General features: G+C 39.6%; 1 protein-coding gene across 4 annotated transcripts in view; it reads right to left on the reverse strand.

Moving 5' to 3' along the window:
• The window catches only part of lrch1 (leucine-rich repeats and calponin homology (CH) domain containing 1), a 99,986-nt gene that overhangs the window by 57,641 nt on the left and 24,992 nt on the right, over window positions 1-17,353 (reverse strand). For all 4 annotated transcript variants that reach the window (XM_063496673.1, XM_063496674.1, XM_063496671.1 and 1 more), the window contains exon 2: window positions 7,899-8,043. In XM_063496673.1, coding sequence (XP_063352743.1) covers window positions 7,899-8,043 — 145 coding nt within the window. The remainder of the gene's footprint in view (window positions 1-7,898; window positions 8,044-17,353) is intronic.

Here is a 17,353-nt window from a genome sequence, read left to right on the forward strand (position 1 = left end):
GGACAACAGAAGAAAAGCACCACTAGCAGGACTGTTCTCCTTTTACATGTTGTAAACATTGTGAGGAAAGAGGGCACACAAAATATTTGCAGCTGTGTGGTCCATATTTGGGATTTGTTTTCAACACCCTAGCAAAGTCAATCTTTTTGAATGCATATTTGCGGTCTGGACTAACGGCACTCAAAATAATCACAATGTAGTTTAATGTTATGTTTTACAAAAACTGACATTTTCAAATTTTAGGGGGGAAAAAAATACATAATCACAAACAAGTCTTACTTTTTGAAACATACTAACAAGCTCGTTGTGTTGTAAAAAATAAAAGCACTTATGAGTAAACAAAAGTTAACACTCACAGAAGTCTGTGTTTCAGATGTGCCAGCGAGCTGCTGGACTTTAAAGACACTAAAAATATCCCGGAGAGGAAGCAGAGTGTCCGTCCTATTCGTCTGTGTGTGTATTAAAGCCTAAATGTGATATTACACTTCCTTTCTGCAACCAAGACTTGCTCCAGTGTTTAAAAATATTCAACACAGACATACTTCTGGTACTTCAGTCTTTGCAAGCATGGGCTCATGTAGTCTGGTTGTTTACTGAGCAGATCAACATTCAAATCATATTCAGTTCATTTTTTATTACGTTAAGTTACTAATGTACTCAGTGACAGCACAATGACTGGCAAAGCAGCACAATGTTCCAGACTGCTACTAATGGGTTTTTCCAAGAATTTTTAATTTAAAGTCGTAGCTTTACAAAGGCTGCACTGGAGCAATGGCAAAAAAAAAGAAAGAAAAGAAAACAAAGTAAGAATAAAAGTTACATTTAAAAAAATCAAACTGTATTCACAGTCTCTTTGTAATGTTGTGCATTGTACTACATACACCCAAAAAAAACAACAAGATGATGATGGGAGAGGGTGGGGGAGTGAGACAGCGTGGGAAAAGTGTGGTTTAAGAAAACTGCTTTCTTCCAATTCTTTCAGGGTGATGTCAAGTTGCAGGAGCTTCAAAACAAAGCACAAAGCTTTCAAACTTACACAACACACCTGAAAACGGCTTGTTTTCTGCACCTGAGGTAAGTTGTGAGTGGGGGTTGAAGTGCTTGAAATGTTAAGACTGCATTGCAGGAGGCAGAGAGCTGGTGTTGTAAGCCACCACCTCTGTTCCATGATGAACTCACTTCTTGCCTCGGGTGACCTCAGTAGGTCACATGATAGGCTGGGGAAAGGTAAAATGTCTATGACAAAACTATCTCTGAAAATCTGTGAGACACTGTTTGACTTATCTCTGTTGCGCAACTTCCTGTCAGAGGAGTGGTACAGTGGAGCAGGGCTGTTACGTTACCACAATGTCCCCATGCTACACTGTGATGAAGACAAAACTTTGGTTCTTTTAATGTTACATTGTTATAGAAGAACAGAGATAAGACAAAAAATGGCTACTGTGGGTTTTGACATTGATAACAATATAAAAGCTGTAAGGTATGGTCTATTTAAGGAACAATTTGTGACGATTATTCTGGTTAATTATGTGCATCTGGAAAAAAAGAGCTAAAGTAGTTATTGAACAAACAATGATTCATAGTGAGGTTGTTTTTAAAAACATTGTCGCTGATGTGAGGAGGACGAAAACAACTGGACAACCCTGGAATCTTTTATAAATATGATTGTCAATGGACTTTGATGGATGCTTTGTATGTGTTTTGATGTAAACTCCTATGTATTTTGTCAATAAAAGGCATTTAAAAAAAAAAAAAAGAAAGGAAAAAAAAATAAGGTCTCACAGCCGTTTCAACCTTATGCCATGCTCCAGATACCTCGGAACTTGGGATCATCGTTAAGGCTGGGTATCGATTTCGATTTCTATACTCGATTCGATTCCGATCCACAAGGTCCCGATTTGATTCAATTTTGACTCAGACAGTCAGAAATATTATAATTCTGATCATTTATCAGTACAAATCCATATTTTTATATAAGGGATACACAAAATTCACGGTTCGGTTCGATACTTTGGTGTCACGGTTCGATATTTTTTCGATACAAAAAAATGTTCATGCCTTTTTAATTTGTCATTTATTAAAATTATAAATATATATTTTAACTCAAAAGTACAGTTTTTAAATTTAATGTTGCTGAAACAACAAAGTAATAAATCTATCTGATGGAGAAATCACTCATCTTTGGAAAAAGTGAGTTTATTACAGAGAAATGTCTCTTTCCAAAATAAAAGCTATACTATACGCTTCTTCTGGGGTACACTCTCAGCAGCATATTAAACATATCAGGTCCCCATAAGGAGAATCATGTGCTAAAGGCTGTCTAAATGACTCGGGTAAAGTTTGTAGCATGCGTACTTGTTGTTTTTGTCTGCTTCCACTTGTCTTTGCACTAGGATGATGTCGGAGTAAATGTGCAGTCATATTCGTTGTGTTCCCACTAGTGCTGTCAGCGTTAATCTCGTTGAAATGACGTTAACGCCACAACACGGCAAATCTCCGTTAACGAGCTACCGCGGATCGCCTCGTGCGTGGGGCTGGACGGGGTCAACACGTTAACAAGCTAACTGCGCTAACGCACTAGTTCCCACCCATGTAATTGAGCATTGCGTGGCACATCCGACATACTGTTTTACTTTTGTCCATGACGCGCTTACCTTCAGGGTCATACTTCACATGAAGACCAAAATAGTTCCAAACGCCAGATCTGAATTAGGGTGGGGGAGGTATAATTTGCCATGTTGCAACGAGCAACTTCTGTCTCGCTAGCTTGTGCTGCGCTCAGTGGATCTGCGCTCGACAGTGCAGCCTAGGCGGATAAGTCGAACGCAGATCCACTGAGCTCTCAACACAGACAGCATCGTCAGAAGAAAAGTTGATAAAATAAATTAAAAATTTTGTATTGTTCGATACATATGCGTACCGAACCGAAAGCACTGTATCGAACGGTTCAATATCGATACGAGTATTGTTGCACCCCTATTTTATATCTATGTATAAAAACAAAGCTGACACTTGTGAGACTTCATCAGAGGTGCAAGCATCACAGCAGATGCCTTTGTGTTAAAATAACTGAGGATAAAACACAGAAAAACATGAAGGAGATTTTTCTTTCCTGGCTTTTTATAGCAGATAACCTAAAAATATTTTGCAGTAGATCAAAAACTGAAGAAAACCATGACTCAACATATGAACATTACCTGATGCTGCTGACGTGAAGCAGAGCAAAGTTACAGAGGTTTTATTAGAGACACAGCTAAGTGTTTTGCATAATTTTAAAAAGTTTATATTTCTTCGGTATTGAACAGCAGAAATGAGGCTTTCTTGTTAGAGGTCATTTTAAAAAACAAACATAAGAAAAACAACGACCAACAGCACTGTACACAATGGTAGACTGGTGTGTAATATAGCAGAAAAAAGATTTGAGATGGGAAACTGTTCTTGATGTACACTGAGAGAGAGAGAGAGAGGGCTGTGCAGGAAGTGTGATTTTATCACGGTGAAAGCAAAACAGCAAAAGTATATAGAATTAATGATGGAGTTTATCATATGTGATGCACAGCTTTAATCTTCTTTTGCTGCTGGTTCAGTGAATTTTGGTCGGAGAGTAACAAAACCTGCAGCTTTAGAATCTACGAGTTGTCAGCTTTCAGCGCTGATGGCATGGCCGCGTACGTGCCGCCGGGTGAACGGGGGGGGGGGGGGGGGGGGGGGGGGGGGGTCCTCGCTCTGTGTTTACATCTCTGTGCAGAATTGGTTTACCTGCTTTCATTTGCTGTTTTAACTGTTTGGTGGTTGTTGAAATAGTTTTGTGAGCTTCCACCTGAGGTTCTGGCGTTTCTGGCAAAATACATTTATATTTAAAAATTGATTCAGGATTTAATGGATCAATACCGCTTTATTCAAAACTAAAATCGATTTTCGAAATCGAAAAGTTTTTTAAACCCACGTGACTACACTCCTGAGTTAGCACGTTCCAGAAAAAGTGAGGAAAAGCAGCATTTGTTTCAGTTATTAGCAGGTTAGAGCCAAGTAATACACTAGACACACAGCAGGACGCTTGTTTTTTTGTGCTTAAAAACACTGCTGCCAGGGGTCAGTTTAGGTCTGTGAGTGAGCCAGTGTTCATTTGCCACATGGCCCAAGTGAAGCAGCCTGGGTTCCACTCCAAATATCTACACAGAGTGTAGTCAGTAGGGCTGGGCCATATCATACCGTTCACGGTAATACCGGTATAATGTTGGGCAACGATAAGAAAATGAAATATCGCGATAGAATATGGGTAAAACGCGCATGCGCAGTGCCTTTGTTTTCATACGCACATGACGGAAAAAGCAAGGCGGCGACGGAGAATGAGAAGGGCGAAAGCGGATCGTTAAATGAAACGGATGAACCAGACTTGGTTTGTAAAAATGCTGCAACTTCAGTGGTGTGGAACTGGTTTAGCTTTCGTTCGTCAGATACACAACAAAGCACTATTTTTGGTAGAGCATGCTAGCGGGCCGTCGTTATTAGCGTGTGTTTTGGAAAATACGGCACACTTAAAATCATCCATCCATCCATTCGCTTCCGCTTATCCTTTTCAGGGTTGTGGGGGGTGCTGGAGCCTATCCCAGCTGTCATAGGGCGAGAGGCAGGGTACACCCTGGACAGGTCGCCAGTCTGTCACAGCCCTGTGACACTTAAAATCAATCCTTTGATTTTTCTGAAAATCGACAGTGCCCTTTATAATCCCGTGTGCCTTATGTATGAATTCTGGTTGTGTTTACTGACCTCAAAATGATTTTATGTGGCACACGGCACTCGAAAATCTGTCAAATGTAGTATGCCTTTGCTAAGCTACGAACCTGCACTGCCTGATGGATTGTCGGAGCATTACGGCTATCGTAGGCAGGAGCCTCGCGGAGTGATACGTACTGTGCTTCAACATAATATTACCGTATTGTGTGTGTATAACCTCTTTTTAAGTTTTGTGGATATTATACATGGTTATGCTGAGGATATGTCGGCCAATTTCCACTGGAAATGCCTTTTGGTTAAACTGTCAGCAAGGAATTTGCATTTGCACTGTTAAATTTTTATATAACTTTAATGCACATAAAAAACAGCTGCTTGTTTAAGTGAAAATACATTGATGGGTTTTTGGGTTTTTTTGCACTAATAAAGTTGTGGAGTTGTAAAGTATTTTGTCTAGTGTCAATTATATCGTCAGTTATATTGTTATCGCAAATTTTCAAATGTATATCGTGATAAATATTTTTGGTCATATCGCCCTGCTCTAGTAGTCAGTGCTCTGCATATGGCTTTTTTAGTGAGTCACAAATACACAGAAAGTGGCAGCACAGATTAAAAGTTTTACAGTTGTCTGTTTACATTCAGTGCCATCATCTTGGATTGTTAATTCAGGGTTGCTGGGCCTGCTCTGACTTTTCAAGTGGGAGATCTGAGTTGATAGGGTGTTCTAGATTAAAATTCTGACTGGGAACTTGGAAAATTTTCAATTTACACCTCATTAAGGAATGCACGATTAAGCCCTGGTGATGGTAATGAACGCATATTTTTTCCCCCACACCACACCTTCGCCCATGTGACGACTCATATGACAGAGGGTACGGCTGTGCGATATGACAAAAATCTCATATCCCGATATAAGACATTTATCGTCCTGACAACGATATAAATCACAAAAATGTAATATTTCTGTAAATTCTCTGAATCTCGGGCAACTCAACTTGCGTGAAGTTTTTCCAGCTGGGCGTCCTTTACCTGGATTCGAGTGTTTTAACCGATGCATGACACTATACATTTTTAGACATAAGTTGTAATGGCCACCATTTTCTTTCAAAGTTTGAGTCTAAGGTTTATTTTTTAGCACCTGACAGCTCTTTTTTTCTTCTCATCCGTAAACTCTCTGCATACTCTTTAACGTGATTCAGTTTATTTTGAAAAGTCTCAACAGGATCTTGAACTTTATTGTGAAATGTTTACGTGGAAAACAAACAAGCGGACAGCGGAGCCACGCGATGGTTTTACCGTCATTGTTGCTAACGACAACAGGTAAAAACGGGCGCTTCTCTAAGAGAAAGAGAGAACTTTAAGAAATTAATATAGCCACTACAGTGACCATCAAAACGATGAAAAAAGTCAAAAAAAAAAAAGTCATCAAAGTTTATTTTACGACATAAAGAAACAAACGATAGCGTAATAGGAAACGATAGACGTTTTTATATCGTCATCCAATATATATCGTTATATCAAACAGCCCTAACAGAGGTCATATGAGTCAATGGCCCGCAGGAACATATCCAAAGGGGACAATCAACCATTAGTATTGAAATACCTGGGACACCAATTTGTTTTTGTAGCTGAAGAAGCCTCTTGGAAGACAGGGGAAACTTCTTTACAAACCAAAGATGTCCAGTTGCCTCCTTGTGTTCAAGCTTTCAAGGCTACCATGACCTAGAAGACTGAGAACCTACTAGTTTATTTGATTGACACCTCTTCTCCTGCCCTGCACAAACCAAACCAATGGAGAGAGGTGGGAACTAGAGTGTCTTCAAAAAAACAACAAACACTTAACCTTTGAGATGTAGAGTCACAAAATATTTCAGGCCCCCTTCACTTGCAGACTAAGAGTGTGACAAATATGATACAATGAAGAGAGTGGGGAAACCTTGACCTTTAAAGGCAGAGAACAGCACAGTGTGTGAAGATCAACATGAGCTGGGTGTATCAAAGGTTTACAGTTAACTAACAGTTCACTGAACATCAGCTGTGTGGAATGACACTTGGCAAAATGATCACCCTGCAGCATTGCTGGCACATCACACAAACACGGACACACACCTGCATTGACCCCAGGCAGCAGTACAACAGCTCAGATGGGCTGAACACTGAAAGCGCTACCACCCAAAGCTGACACACAATAGCAGAGTCTGCCCACATTAAAGGACAATAACACTGCTTTATTTATGCTCTGTCACTCTCATTCAGTCTGATGCTGTGTTCAGAGTGCAGAGCCTCAAATCTGACAGGAGCCACACGCACTCACAGGTCCTTCTGTCTTTGTGAGGACACTGATATAATGCGTTACCTACGGCTTCTCTTTAGTCGTCACAACTAATTACAACACCTAACCCATAAGGACAAGGTTATGGTCTCTCAGAACTAGTTTTTCCACGTATTGTGCAAGACGCACAGAATTGTACAACTGTGCACTCGTTTTTTCTCTTTTTTTGTCAAATTCTCATGAGGGTAGAAGAAGCAGAATAAAAAGACAAAATCAAACTGATGTCAAACCATGTACATCTGTCAAATGGCTTCACCCACAATGACAAACAGTAAGAAAGAAATGCACAATGTTTTACTCCTTACCTTCACACAGCATTAAGCACATCTGAATATCATATAAAGATGTTGCTCTGACCAGCAGAGGCACTACTGAGTATAAACAGCACGCTCCTGATGTGGCCCCCTCTTTGCCAATTTAAAGAATTCTGGATGTAATTTTTACATAACTTAAAACACTATACACTGTATATTTATTGTATTTTAGTGTATGAGAGAAAAGGAACCACAGTATCTGGAGGCTTTTAGAAATCAAAGCATGCAGCTCAACAGTTGTGATGCAGCATCAGTGAGTGTAAAACTCCATCTGTCTGAAGAAAGTATTTAAAATATGCTAAAATTATGCAACATCACATTATTCTACTGCATTTATGCAAAAACACAGAGTGTTGTTTAATACCTAGTTAATGGGAATCAAAATGTACTGCTTGCCTGATGTTCATAAAATCTCCATCATTTTTGAAACAGAGGTTTCACTCCCTCCGTCCCTGCTGCAGAAAATGTTCCCATATCGTAAAACAGCAGTGATGTGTGATGTGTGTCGATGTGTGTACCTGAGGTTTAAGGAGGTGAGCGACTGCAGGCTGATGATGCTGTCTGGGATGGATCTGATGCAGTTGTGGTACAAGTTTAGTGTTTCCAAGGCAACCAGATGGCATACCTCTGAGGGGACGTCGGTTAGTCGGTTTTTTGACAGGTCTGCAATGGAAACCGAGAAAAACAATGTTTAGAACAATTAAAGGGCACATTATAATAATAAAAGATGCAAAGGTAGCAATTTGAGTAGTAGTTGAATGAAATATTAAACTTTTTAAAAAACAAAAACAAACTTTGACTTTGACATCTGGTGTGTTAATTGTAATAAAAATCAAAAATAAGTTGAAAGACAGGTAGCGCCACAGACTCATATAAAGGTCTGAAAATGAATCCAATGTGTCTCTTTTCTTATGTAAAAATCAGAGGAGTGGCTCTTTAAACAGTCTGACTGGATGGAAGTCTGAGAAAATAGTTTACCTCATCCATAAACTTATTAAGCATAGCCCAAGTTGCTAGTTTGAATTGGTTTTCAGTTCGGCCCTGAGTACAATAGATGGTGATGCCATGTTTTAAGACATGGCATGCATAGTGACTTGAGGTTCTTAGTCAGTTCCTCCCTAAATTTGTTGTGTCTAGTTTCAAAGGGCCAAGACTGCGACAGCCCAAACAGTCCACAAATCAATGGGTGACCTCATAATGCCTCCATCAATTTTTTTATTCACTGTAGTTTTCATTAAAAATAGGGTAACCTGATTTAACATATACATAACTCACACAGTCCTCAATTTTGATTAAATTCAGTGACTTATTTGATGACAGAAGGATAACCCGGGCTGTGTTTCATTTGCTGTTGGTGTTAAAGTCTCTGTAAAACATTGCTTATAAAATATTTCAGTACGATATAAAACTTTGTAATCACTCTTGTCGGAGCTAGGCCTACAACAATTTGCTGTAATGCACTACACACCTATTTGCACACCCAACAATAGCACATGCATTAAGATTTCTCGCTCCGTGTATTGTATAACATGCAGATTTTGGACTAAATTCTCTCTTTCCTTGTAACATGGAGCACCACAGACACACCAGCAGAGGACCTTGAATCTGAGGTACGACTGACGTCAGAGTCAAGGAACTCAGCATTTGACATGAAGACTCAGGTCAGCTGCTCAAGCCAGGACTGGTGACATCACTTCCTGCCGTAACTCAGCAACAATAATATCAACTTCAGTTATCAGCAACCCAATAAGGCCAAGAAATGTCAGTGCAATTATTCCACATTGTTCTGCCGAGGCTGAACTCTGAGCCTCTTGAAAAACACATTTTGTTTTGTTAATGGTGCAAGAACAGCACAAGGGTTCATTTCCTCTGGTGGAAACAATCGGGGAAAAGTCATGTTGTACTTTTGTATTCAGTATTTATAGTCATGGTTTTCAATTAATATCCAGCAAGACTATGAGCAGAGACCTCGTTGCTATTTTTTTTTGTTATACTAATGTTCCAGAGTTATAGAACAAGAGAGGTACTGCCTAACAACCAGGAGTAATCCGGAATTCTTTTATTTGATATTAAACAGACCAAAGCAGCAAATCATCCCACAGCAGTTGTGTTTTTTATTTGTAGAGGGAGCTGAACTGGTTGCAGAAAGTGACAGTAAGCATCTATGTGGGAAAAACTCAGCTTCAATATGAAAGAATACAAACTGAATACAAATGTGTGGATGTCCACAAGAATGATTGCAGAGAGTTGACAATTTAAAAAATGCTGTTGCACCAGACACCGACTCTGCCTTAATAAGTGACCAATGAGAGAATAAAGTCTGAATGCAGTCTCTTTTCTGCCTGTGGATGTTTCTTTTGTCTTTTGTCACAGCAGATGGCTGCCCCTCCCTGATACTGGTTCTTCCTGTTAAAGGGAGTTTTTCCTTCCCACTGTCACCAAGTGCTTGCTCACAGGGGGTCTCTTGATTGTTAGGGTCTTGTCCAGAATACTGTAGGGCCTTTACCTTACAATATAAAGTACCTTGTTGTGATATAAATAATCCAGAAATGTACTGAACTGCCAGCACATTATTCAACAATATCATGTTTCAAAGGCTTAGCTAAGCTTATATTCAGTCACAGTGTAAAGAAAATGTCACATCACATATAATATAGCTAATATAGCAATTAGCTTCTGCCAATGCCATGCTAATGTTGCTAAGATGGTGTTGGCCATTTTTCAACCAGTGACAGCTGGGATAGGTTCCACCTCCTCCAACCCTAAGCTGGAAGACCAGGTAAGAAATATGTAGAAAAATGCAGTGACAAAACCATGACCTTCACACAAATTCTGTCCCTTGATTTAACTATGATGACACACAGGAACAGATATATATATTTTTCCGTCATAAAAATGTCTACAAAAATAAATGACAATGAAAATAGGGCACTTTTACTGAATGTGTTTTGTAAGTTGGTGAATAGTGCTGGTGAATAGTACAGTTTGGTGTTTCACAAACACCAAACTGTACAAACAGCTCCTCTGAGGCACAAGTGTAGCAGGGTTTCATCAATTTAAAAAACAAAGAGAAAAAAAGAAAATCACAGCTGCATCTGGGCATCAGTCACACATAGAACGCATTGCATCATGGATCACACAGTCACAGGAAGTGCTATTTAAAACACTGAACGAGAAACAAAGAGCCCGCCGGTCCTGCTTTCATCCGGCGAGCAAACGGCAGCAAGCTGACTCAACTCACAACAACACAAAGCTATTACTGGCAGGGCGTATGTGTGAGTGTGAGCGTAAGGTGCGTTCAACACCGTTAATGCTCTTATTAATCTCCAAAACAACACTGTGGAAACTGCAATGCGTTCAAAGCTGCAGTGACCTACTATAAACCACGAGACACACAGGGACAGATTAAGGACATGTCGATCCTACAGACACACATCTGTCAAGATACATTGGACTGTATCTATATGTGAGGCCATGTAAGGTGACACAAGTGATGATGCAGGCCTCAGGACATTTAGCCCATGACATACATAGATCTTCTTTTCACTCATATCAGCAATACCAGCGCTCAGGCCTGACTGAGTGTTTACGCACCTGTGACCGTTTCTGAAGTTTCTTGTTTTGTTGATGGCATCTGTTAAAATCCTACACTTGGATGGATGGACTTGCTGAGCTACTATACAACATATTTTAGGGATGCAGCGATTGTTCGGATTGGGCATCTGTGCAATATTGAGTGAAAAGGCAGGATCCAGTATCACTGACAATGGGCTTATTTCTGGGGATGATCCATCCAGTTCATTCAATTGACTTTACAAAGTTCACGACTGATATTTAAGGAGCCGCTGTGTGACAAGTGTGATGAGAGTTTAAAGTTTTTACTACTGTAGATACCCTCCAGGATGAGACAGCAGCAGAGAACCAAAGCTACCTGTGCACCACTTTCTGAGGCTTAAATTTTCAGCTGCTGATAAAGACAAGCATGAACGTGCATTTATCAAGCACTGCTGGACTTCTTCCAGAATACGTTTTTTTTTTTTTGTTTTTTTAAGAAAAGAAAATAAAGCAAATAAGTTTCAAACTTCAGCTGCAGTTATTACTTGCGTTTTGACGTGAGAAGAAAAAAAATGTTAAACATGGCAACTCAGGTATGATGTGAACGTAGCTCGAGGCTACAACTAAACCAGTAAGGGCGTAAAGGCGAAACCTGCTGTTTAAATGAGCAAATCACAGTCCACTGTAGTCCTTTTCAGCCATACATCTTTTTTAAGCCCTCTGACATCAATTTTCCCACACTTTTGTATGTTGCATTTTATTCTAGGTTTAATGCCTAACAGTATTGGGAAGGTTACTTTTAAAATGTATTCCACTACAGATTACAGAATACATGCCCCAAAATGTATTCTGTAACGTATTCCGTTACATTACTCAATGAGAGTAACGTATTCTGAATACTTTGGATTACTTAATATATTATCATGCTGTTTACAACTACATGAATGTACTATTGCTGTGTGATTTATTACTATTACTGAAGGTCCGCGGCTCCGAACCGTAGTAAAGGGACGTCGGTTCCGTGTTGTGCTCCTAGCCGAAAAATAGCTTTACTTTGTTGTCTGGGTCAAGTTTGAGACAGGCGTTGAAAGGCTGCTCCAACGGAACTTTTTGTTTCGGAGGAAAACACGAACACGGTGTACAGTCGAGTCATAATAGCTTACTTACAACTGGGCTCGTCAGGCACTCTTCTTGGCTGCAGTGGTTATTATTATATTTACATGCTTCCAGCTCCCGTTTCTGCTCGATGACAGCTCGTACTTTTCCACTCTCCTTTTTCTCCCTCCTCGCACTCACAGACACATAACGGGTATGGCAGTCCATTCTCCCTGCAGCACGGACTACACTGCCCACGAGGCTACATTCTTTAGGGCTATGCCTGTAGCATTCTGCCTATTAGCTTAGCACAACAACAACAACAAAAAGGCGCTCTCTCACCCAGGAAACACACAGTCGCAGAGAGAGCGCGTCACCCTGTAACCATGGCAACCGTAACGCTGCCGCCGGGAACAACAGAACATAGCTGTCAAACAAAACCAAACAATCCTGACCCGCGACAATATGAAACAGGAAAATACCGCCGTGTAATCCATTTATTTCAACAAAGTAACTGTATTCTAAATACCACCTTTTTAAACGGTAACTGTAACGGAATACAGTTACTCATATTTTGTATTTTAAATACGTAACGGCGATACATGTATTCCGTTACTCCCCAACACTGATGCCTAATGAACCATTTTAAACAATCTCCATCCCGAGGCCCTGATGCTGCTAAACAATAACAAGGTACTCCCAATCAACTGCAAATTTAAGCTCTGGATTAGTTTCACAAGAACCCATTACAGAGCCATTAGATAGTTAATCCTGTTTATGGGGGCATTCCTAAAGGTTCAAGTCTTCATGCTGTAAATACAAAGCACGCACACACGCACACACGCCACACCCTGAGAAGCAGGCGTGGGGCTTCCTGTGTTAATAACAACGCTCTCCCTCTCATATGAAAAAGGAAATGACCTATTGCTGCCACTGTGTGACCTCTGACTTAAGAAGAAGAAAGAGAAGAAGCCTTCTGCAGGAACACAATGACTTTACTTTGCCTAAACCTGATTCAGCATCTTCTTAAGATGTGAAACAACACATATGTAATTTTCTCCCATTCCCATTCACTGTCAATCCAACACAGACATCCAGGACAACGTGCGGGATTATGAACATTGCAATTAGATGAAATTCAACTGTGAAAACTGATACTTTATCTCTTGAGCTTCCTCGTTTGACCCCACAATTTGTTAGAGCCAGACTTCAACTACACTGCTGCTGGTGTGAGGAGGGAAACCACTGATGAATGAATGTGTATAAACCAGTCAGCGGTACCAGGAGTCTAATCATTTACACCCACTGGGCAGTTCTTTAGTTACACCTTGCTACTACCCCTTGCCTCAACTGTTTGCAACAGATTCAAGATCAGGTTCAACAAGGTGCTGGAAAAATCTTCAGAGATTTCACACAGTTACTGTAGATCCCGTTGGCTGCACATCCACATTGCACCATGCTCTACTGGACTGAGATCTGGTGACTGTAGAGGCGATTTACATACAGTGAATTCATTGTCAGGTTCAAGAAACCAGTTTGAGGTGATTTGAGCCTTGTGCCATGCTGTGTTATCCCGCTGGAGTCTCTGTAAGCCCTAGAGATGGCTGTGCAGGAAAATCCCTGTTAGTTTCTGAAATACTCTGGCACCAGCAAAGATGCCAGATTAAAAGTCACTTAGCCCATCTTCTCCATTTAGTTTGACATTCAGCAAGTCGTCTTGTCTTTGCTCAAGTCTACATGCCTAAATACACTGAGTTGCTGCCATTGACTGATTTATCAAATTGGTGATTGGCTGATTTGGTATCTGCGTTAACGAACAGTAAAACAGGTGTACCTAATGAACTCTAGTCCACTAAAGTTAACGTAACAGTTACCCCTTTTTTTTTCCCCTTGAAAAGAAAAAAAACCTTTGAAATACAAAACTGATCCTTCACAATAAAAAAAATAATAATTCAACAACAGCTGTGGGATAAAGACAGCACAGAGATAATAAAGAAGGCGGGTTTTGCATTTTTTTTTTAACAAAATGTTTCCTGTGCAGATGTTTCCTATTAAAAGCCTTTTAATCCATCTGAAGGAAGTTTTATTGACTTGCGTCAGCACAGTAGACTGGACAGAACTGCAGCAGCGTTGTGAGTGTTACATTACTGTGCAGTCTTTGAAGATACAATTTCATGTAATTCAGTTTTACTGAGTCAAGACACATCAGAGCAGTTCATTTAGTACAGTCAACACAATACTGTGAAGACATTACATATGCTTGCTGGGGATTTTGATTTTGGCATAAAAGACATGAAAAATTAAAGGAAAACATGAAAAAAAAGGGTTCTAATAAGGTGTTTAGGACACCATGTGACTATTCCTGGGCAATATAGAAAAAAAAAACCCACCCACCTTACCATGATAAATTGTTTTGTATCAGCAATATCAATATATATGACCACATAAATCACTATACCTGTTAGGCTTAACGGTTCCTTTTTACTCTTCATTTAAGATATCTGGGTAATTTGTAATTTAAATATTTATTTTCTGTCTGAAGTTGAACATAATAAATGTACCATAGTCCATTACACAGCTGTGCTTTAATCAAATAACATAAATATATGTAACAAAATACAAAAACAAAAGTTTTGAGGACACAATCCTACAAATATAAAAAGAAATAAAAAACAAAACAAAAAAACAAAACATTCTGCATATATCCTCAGTACAAATTCAAGAAATGTGGTCTGGTTACGCTCCAAGGCAATAAGTACATAAATGAATAAGGCACAGTGCTTTACTGTGTCAGTGAAGTGGGCAGTGAGGCTTGCACATGGAGCAGATGTGCGATTTGACCACCAATCTGATGTGGTAGTGACATGTCTCTACACTCTGTCTGGTGTCTCTCTAAAGAAGCATAAACGTAATGTTTATGTGTAGGGAGCCGGTAACGACGTTCAGTTACTTTCCTCGGCTGCTTAAATCCAACATTTTCGACTTTGCTTTCTGCCATCGTGTCTTTCACAATAAGGCAGGCTGCAGCACTTGTGATATCACAGTATCTGTTGTTTTGTTGTAAGGCCTATGTAACATCAGAACAGCTTTAATGCATCTCGCTGTTGTTTCTCTAGATCTCTCAATACCAACTTTGATGACAGTCTAACACACCACTTCAAAACCTCCACATGAGCTGAGATACAAATCGAGCTAGAGCTCTTAATTTGTCAGCCATCTCTACCTGGCAAACCAATGTCAGAAGTCAACAAGTATAACCCCAAAATTTGATGACAGCTTCTACAGTTTAATATGTTTTAAGCTCTTTCTGTGTTCTTCATTAGGAACACGTGTGCACTAACGTAGTGTTTCAGCTTCACATTGCATTTTAAGACAGAACAAGTGTAAGGGCATTTTTAGTTCTTACCAAGCATGTACTGATACTTTGTGCTCTGCTCAGAGTAATCCAATTTCCCCAATTACATGAACTGTTTGAGTTAATTTGAGGGTCATGAGGCAGCCTGCAGGCTAACAGAAAACTGAACCCTTTTTTTGTCTATTTTATGACAAAGCTGAGACACCATTTTCCTTTCATTACGTCTGAGAAACTAAATCAAACAACATAAAATACGAACAACAACAATTAAAAATACAGGCTGACACAATCTGTGAGAAATATATAAAGCTAGCTAAACTATTTGAAAGACATTAGAGATAAAGAGCAGTAAGTGTGTTAGTGATGTGAACTGTGAGAGCCCGGCTTGTCATACAAAGACTTGTACTATACAGACACTGCAGCCACTGCAAGAATGTGGAGGCTGAGCAGCTGAGACACGAGAATGTTTTCTTGCCCACTGATTAACACAGAGCTCTGTCATCTAACAATAATACAGTGCGACAACAAAGAGGGAGGGAGAAGTGGCGGGGGTGAGGAAGAACGGACGAAGGAAGGAAGGAAGGGAGACTGAGGAAATAAAAGAAGATCTAAAGAATGACCATGTTCACATCTGTTTAAGTTTAGCTACTTTTAAATTCATTAGCCTGCTTATTTACCCACCAAGTAGAGTAGAGCATTAACTAAGGTGACCAAAGGGACACCAAATAGTTGTGCTACTCAGTAATTACATGTAGTATATTTACTTAAATTCTCAAGGAAGCAGACTACTAAGTTTGCAAAAAATCTGACTGAAATCATCCAAAAACAAAAACACAGCATGTTATCTGCCTATGCATGCATCCAACCGTAAGCATAGCTACAATGATACCATTATTACTGCCTAGTTGCAACATAAGCTACTCTGGAGTTATTATCCATTGTAAAGTGTTTCAGTATAGCCATCATTATACGCCAGTTCCGTAGACATCCCCTAACCCCAACTTGTTGTAGCGTAATACATACTCTGTATAAAGCAGTATTGTGCCCCTACTTTCAACCACGCCATGTAATGTTATGCTGTCACAATGCTTTGTTCTTGATTAATGCTTCTGCTTTTTAAAATGCATATACCAGAAATAAATAGTCACGTATCTGGTTATTGTTTTGCCTGTCATTCATGAACCAAACTGGTCACCGGAGTTTACAGACTATCCGCGGCTAACCACTTTAGCTAAACAATTTCCTGCAGTGACACTAAAATAAATATTCACTTCAGCAGCACGAAACCGACAAGACAGATCACAAACACAAGACTATCATTCTACAAGCAGTATTCTGTAAGCTATTACATTTGCCATACTGTATTTTTTTTTTTTTTTTAATTATCCTTTTGAATCCAGGAGGACTGAGGGATACCTATTTCTTGCTTGTGAATTGCATGTCTAACTTGCATGCAAGTTAAGGCTATGATTAAAAACAATTGCTTTATAGTTTTAAAATTAGGTTTTGAACACAAAAAGATCACAGTTCTAGTGTTAAAGTAGTGGATGTAGTTTGCTGTTGTCTACCTCCTGCATAAGTCCAGTTTTTTAAATTTTGGTTGAAGACTTATAGCTATTTACATGAGTACGCATTGGAGAAGAGACTGAATTTTCAGGAAATAACGTGATGAACATCATCGTAATTTTCTTAACTGTCACTATTTTTCTGGCCAGTGCAGATAAGAAAGATATTTTGCCTGTGAGCTACCATTCGTGTCAGAGATTTGCTGCATTTGTATTGGCTGAGAGTGCATGAACATGTTTCTCATATTACCAAAGACTGCTGGCTCCTGACGGTTTAACTCTGAATTCTGCAGAGTCAGGCTGTGCCTGTCTGAAGACCTCGAATGTAAAAATATTCTCTGAGTATGTGATGCAGCTGCATCCTTTGGTTGGACAGGAACTCCTCCCTGTAGTACAGTAATGA

The sequence above is a fragment of the Pelmatolapia mariae genome, linkage group LG16_19 (genome assembly GCF_036321145.2).
Source record: "Pelmatolapia mariae isolate MD_Pm_ZW linkage group LG16_19, Pm_UMD_F_2, whole genome shotgun sequence".
Classification (NCBI taxonomy): Eukaryota; Metazoa; Chordata; class Actinopteri; order Cichliformes; family Cichlidae; genus Pelmatolapia; species Pelmatolapia mariae.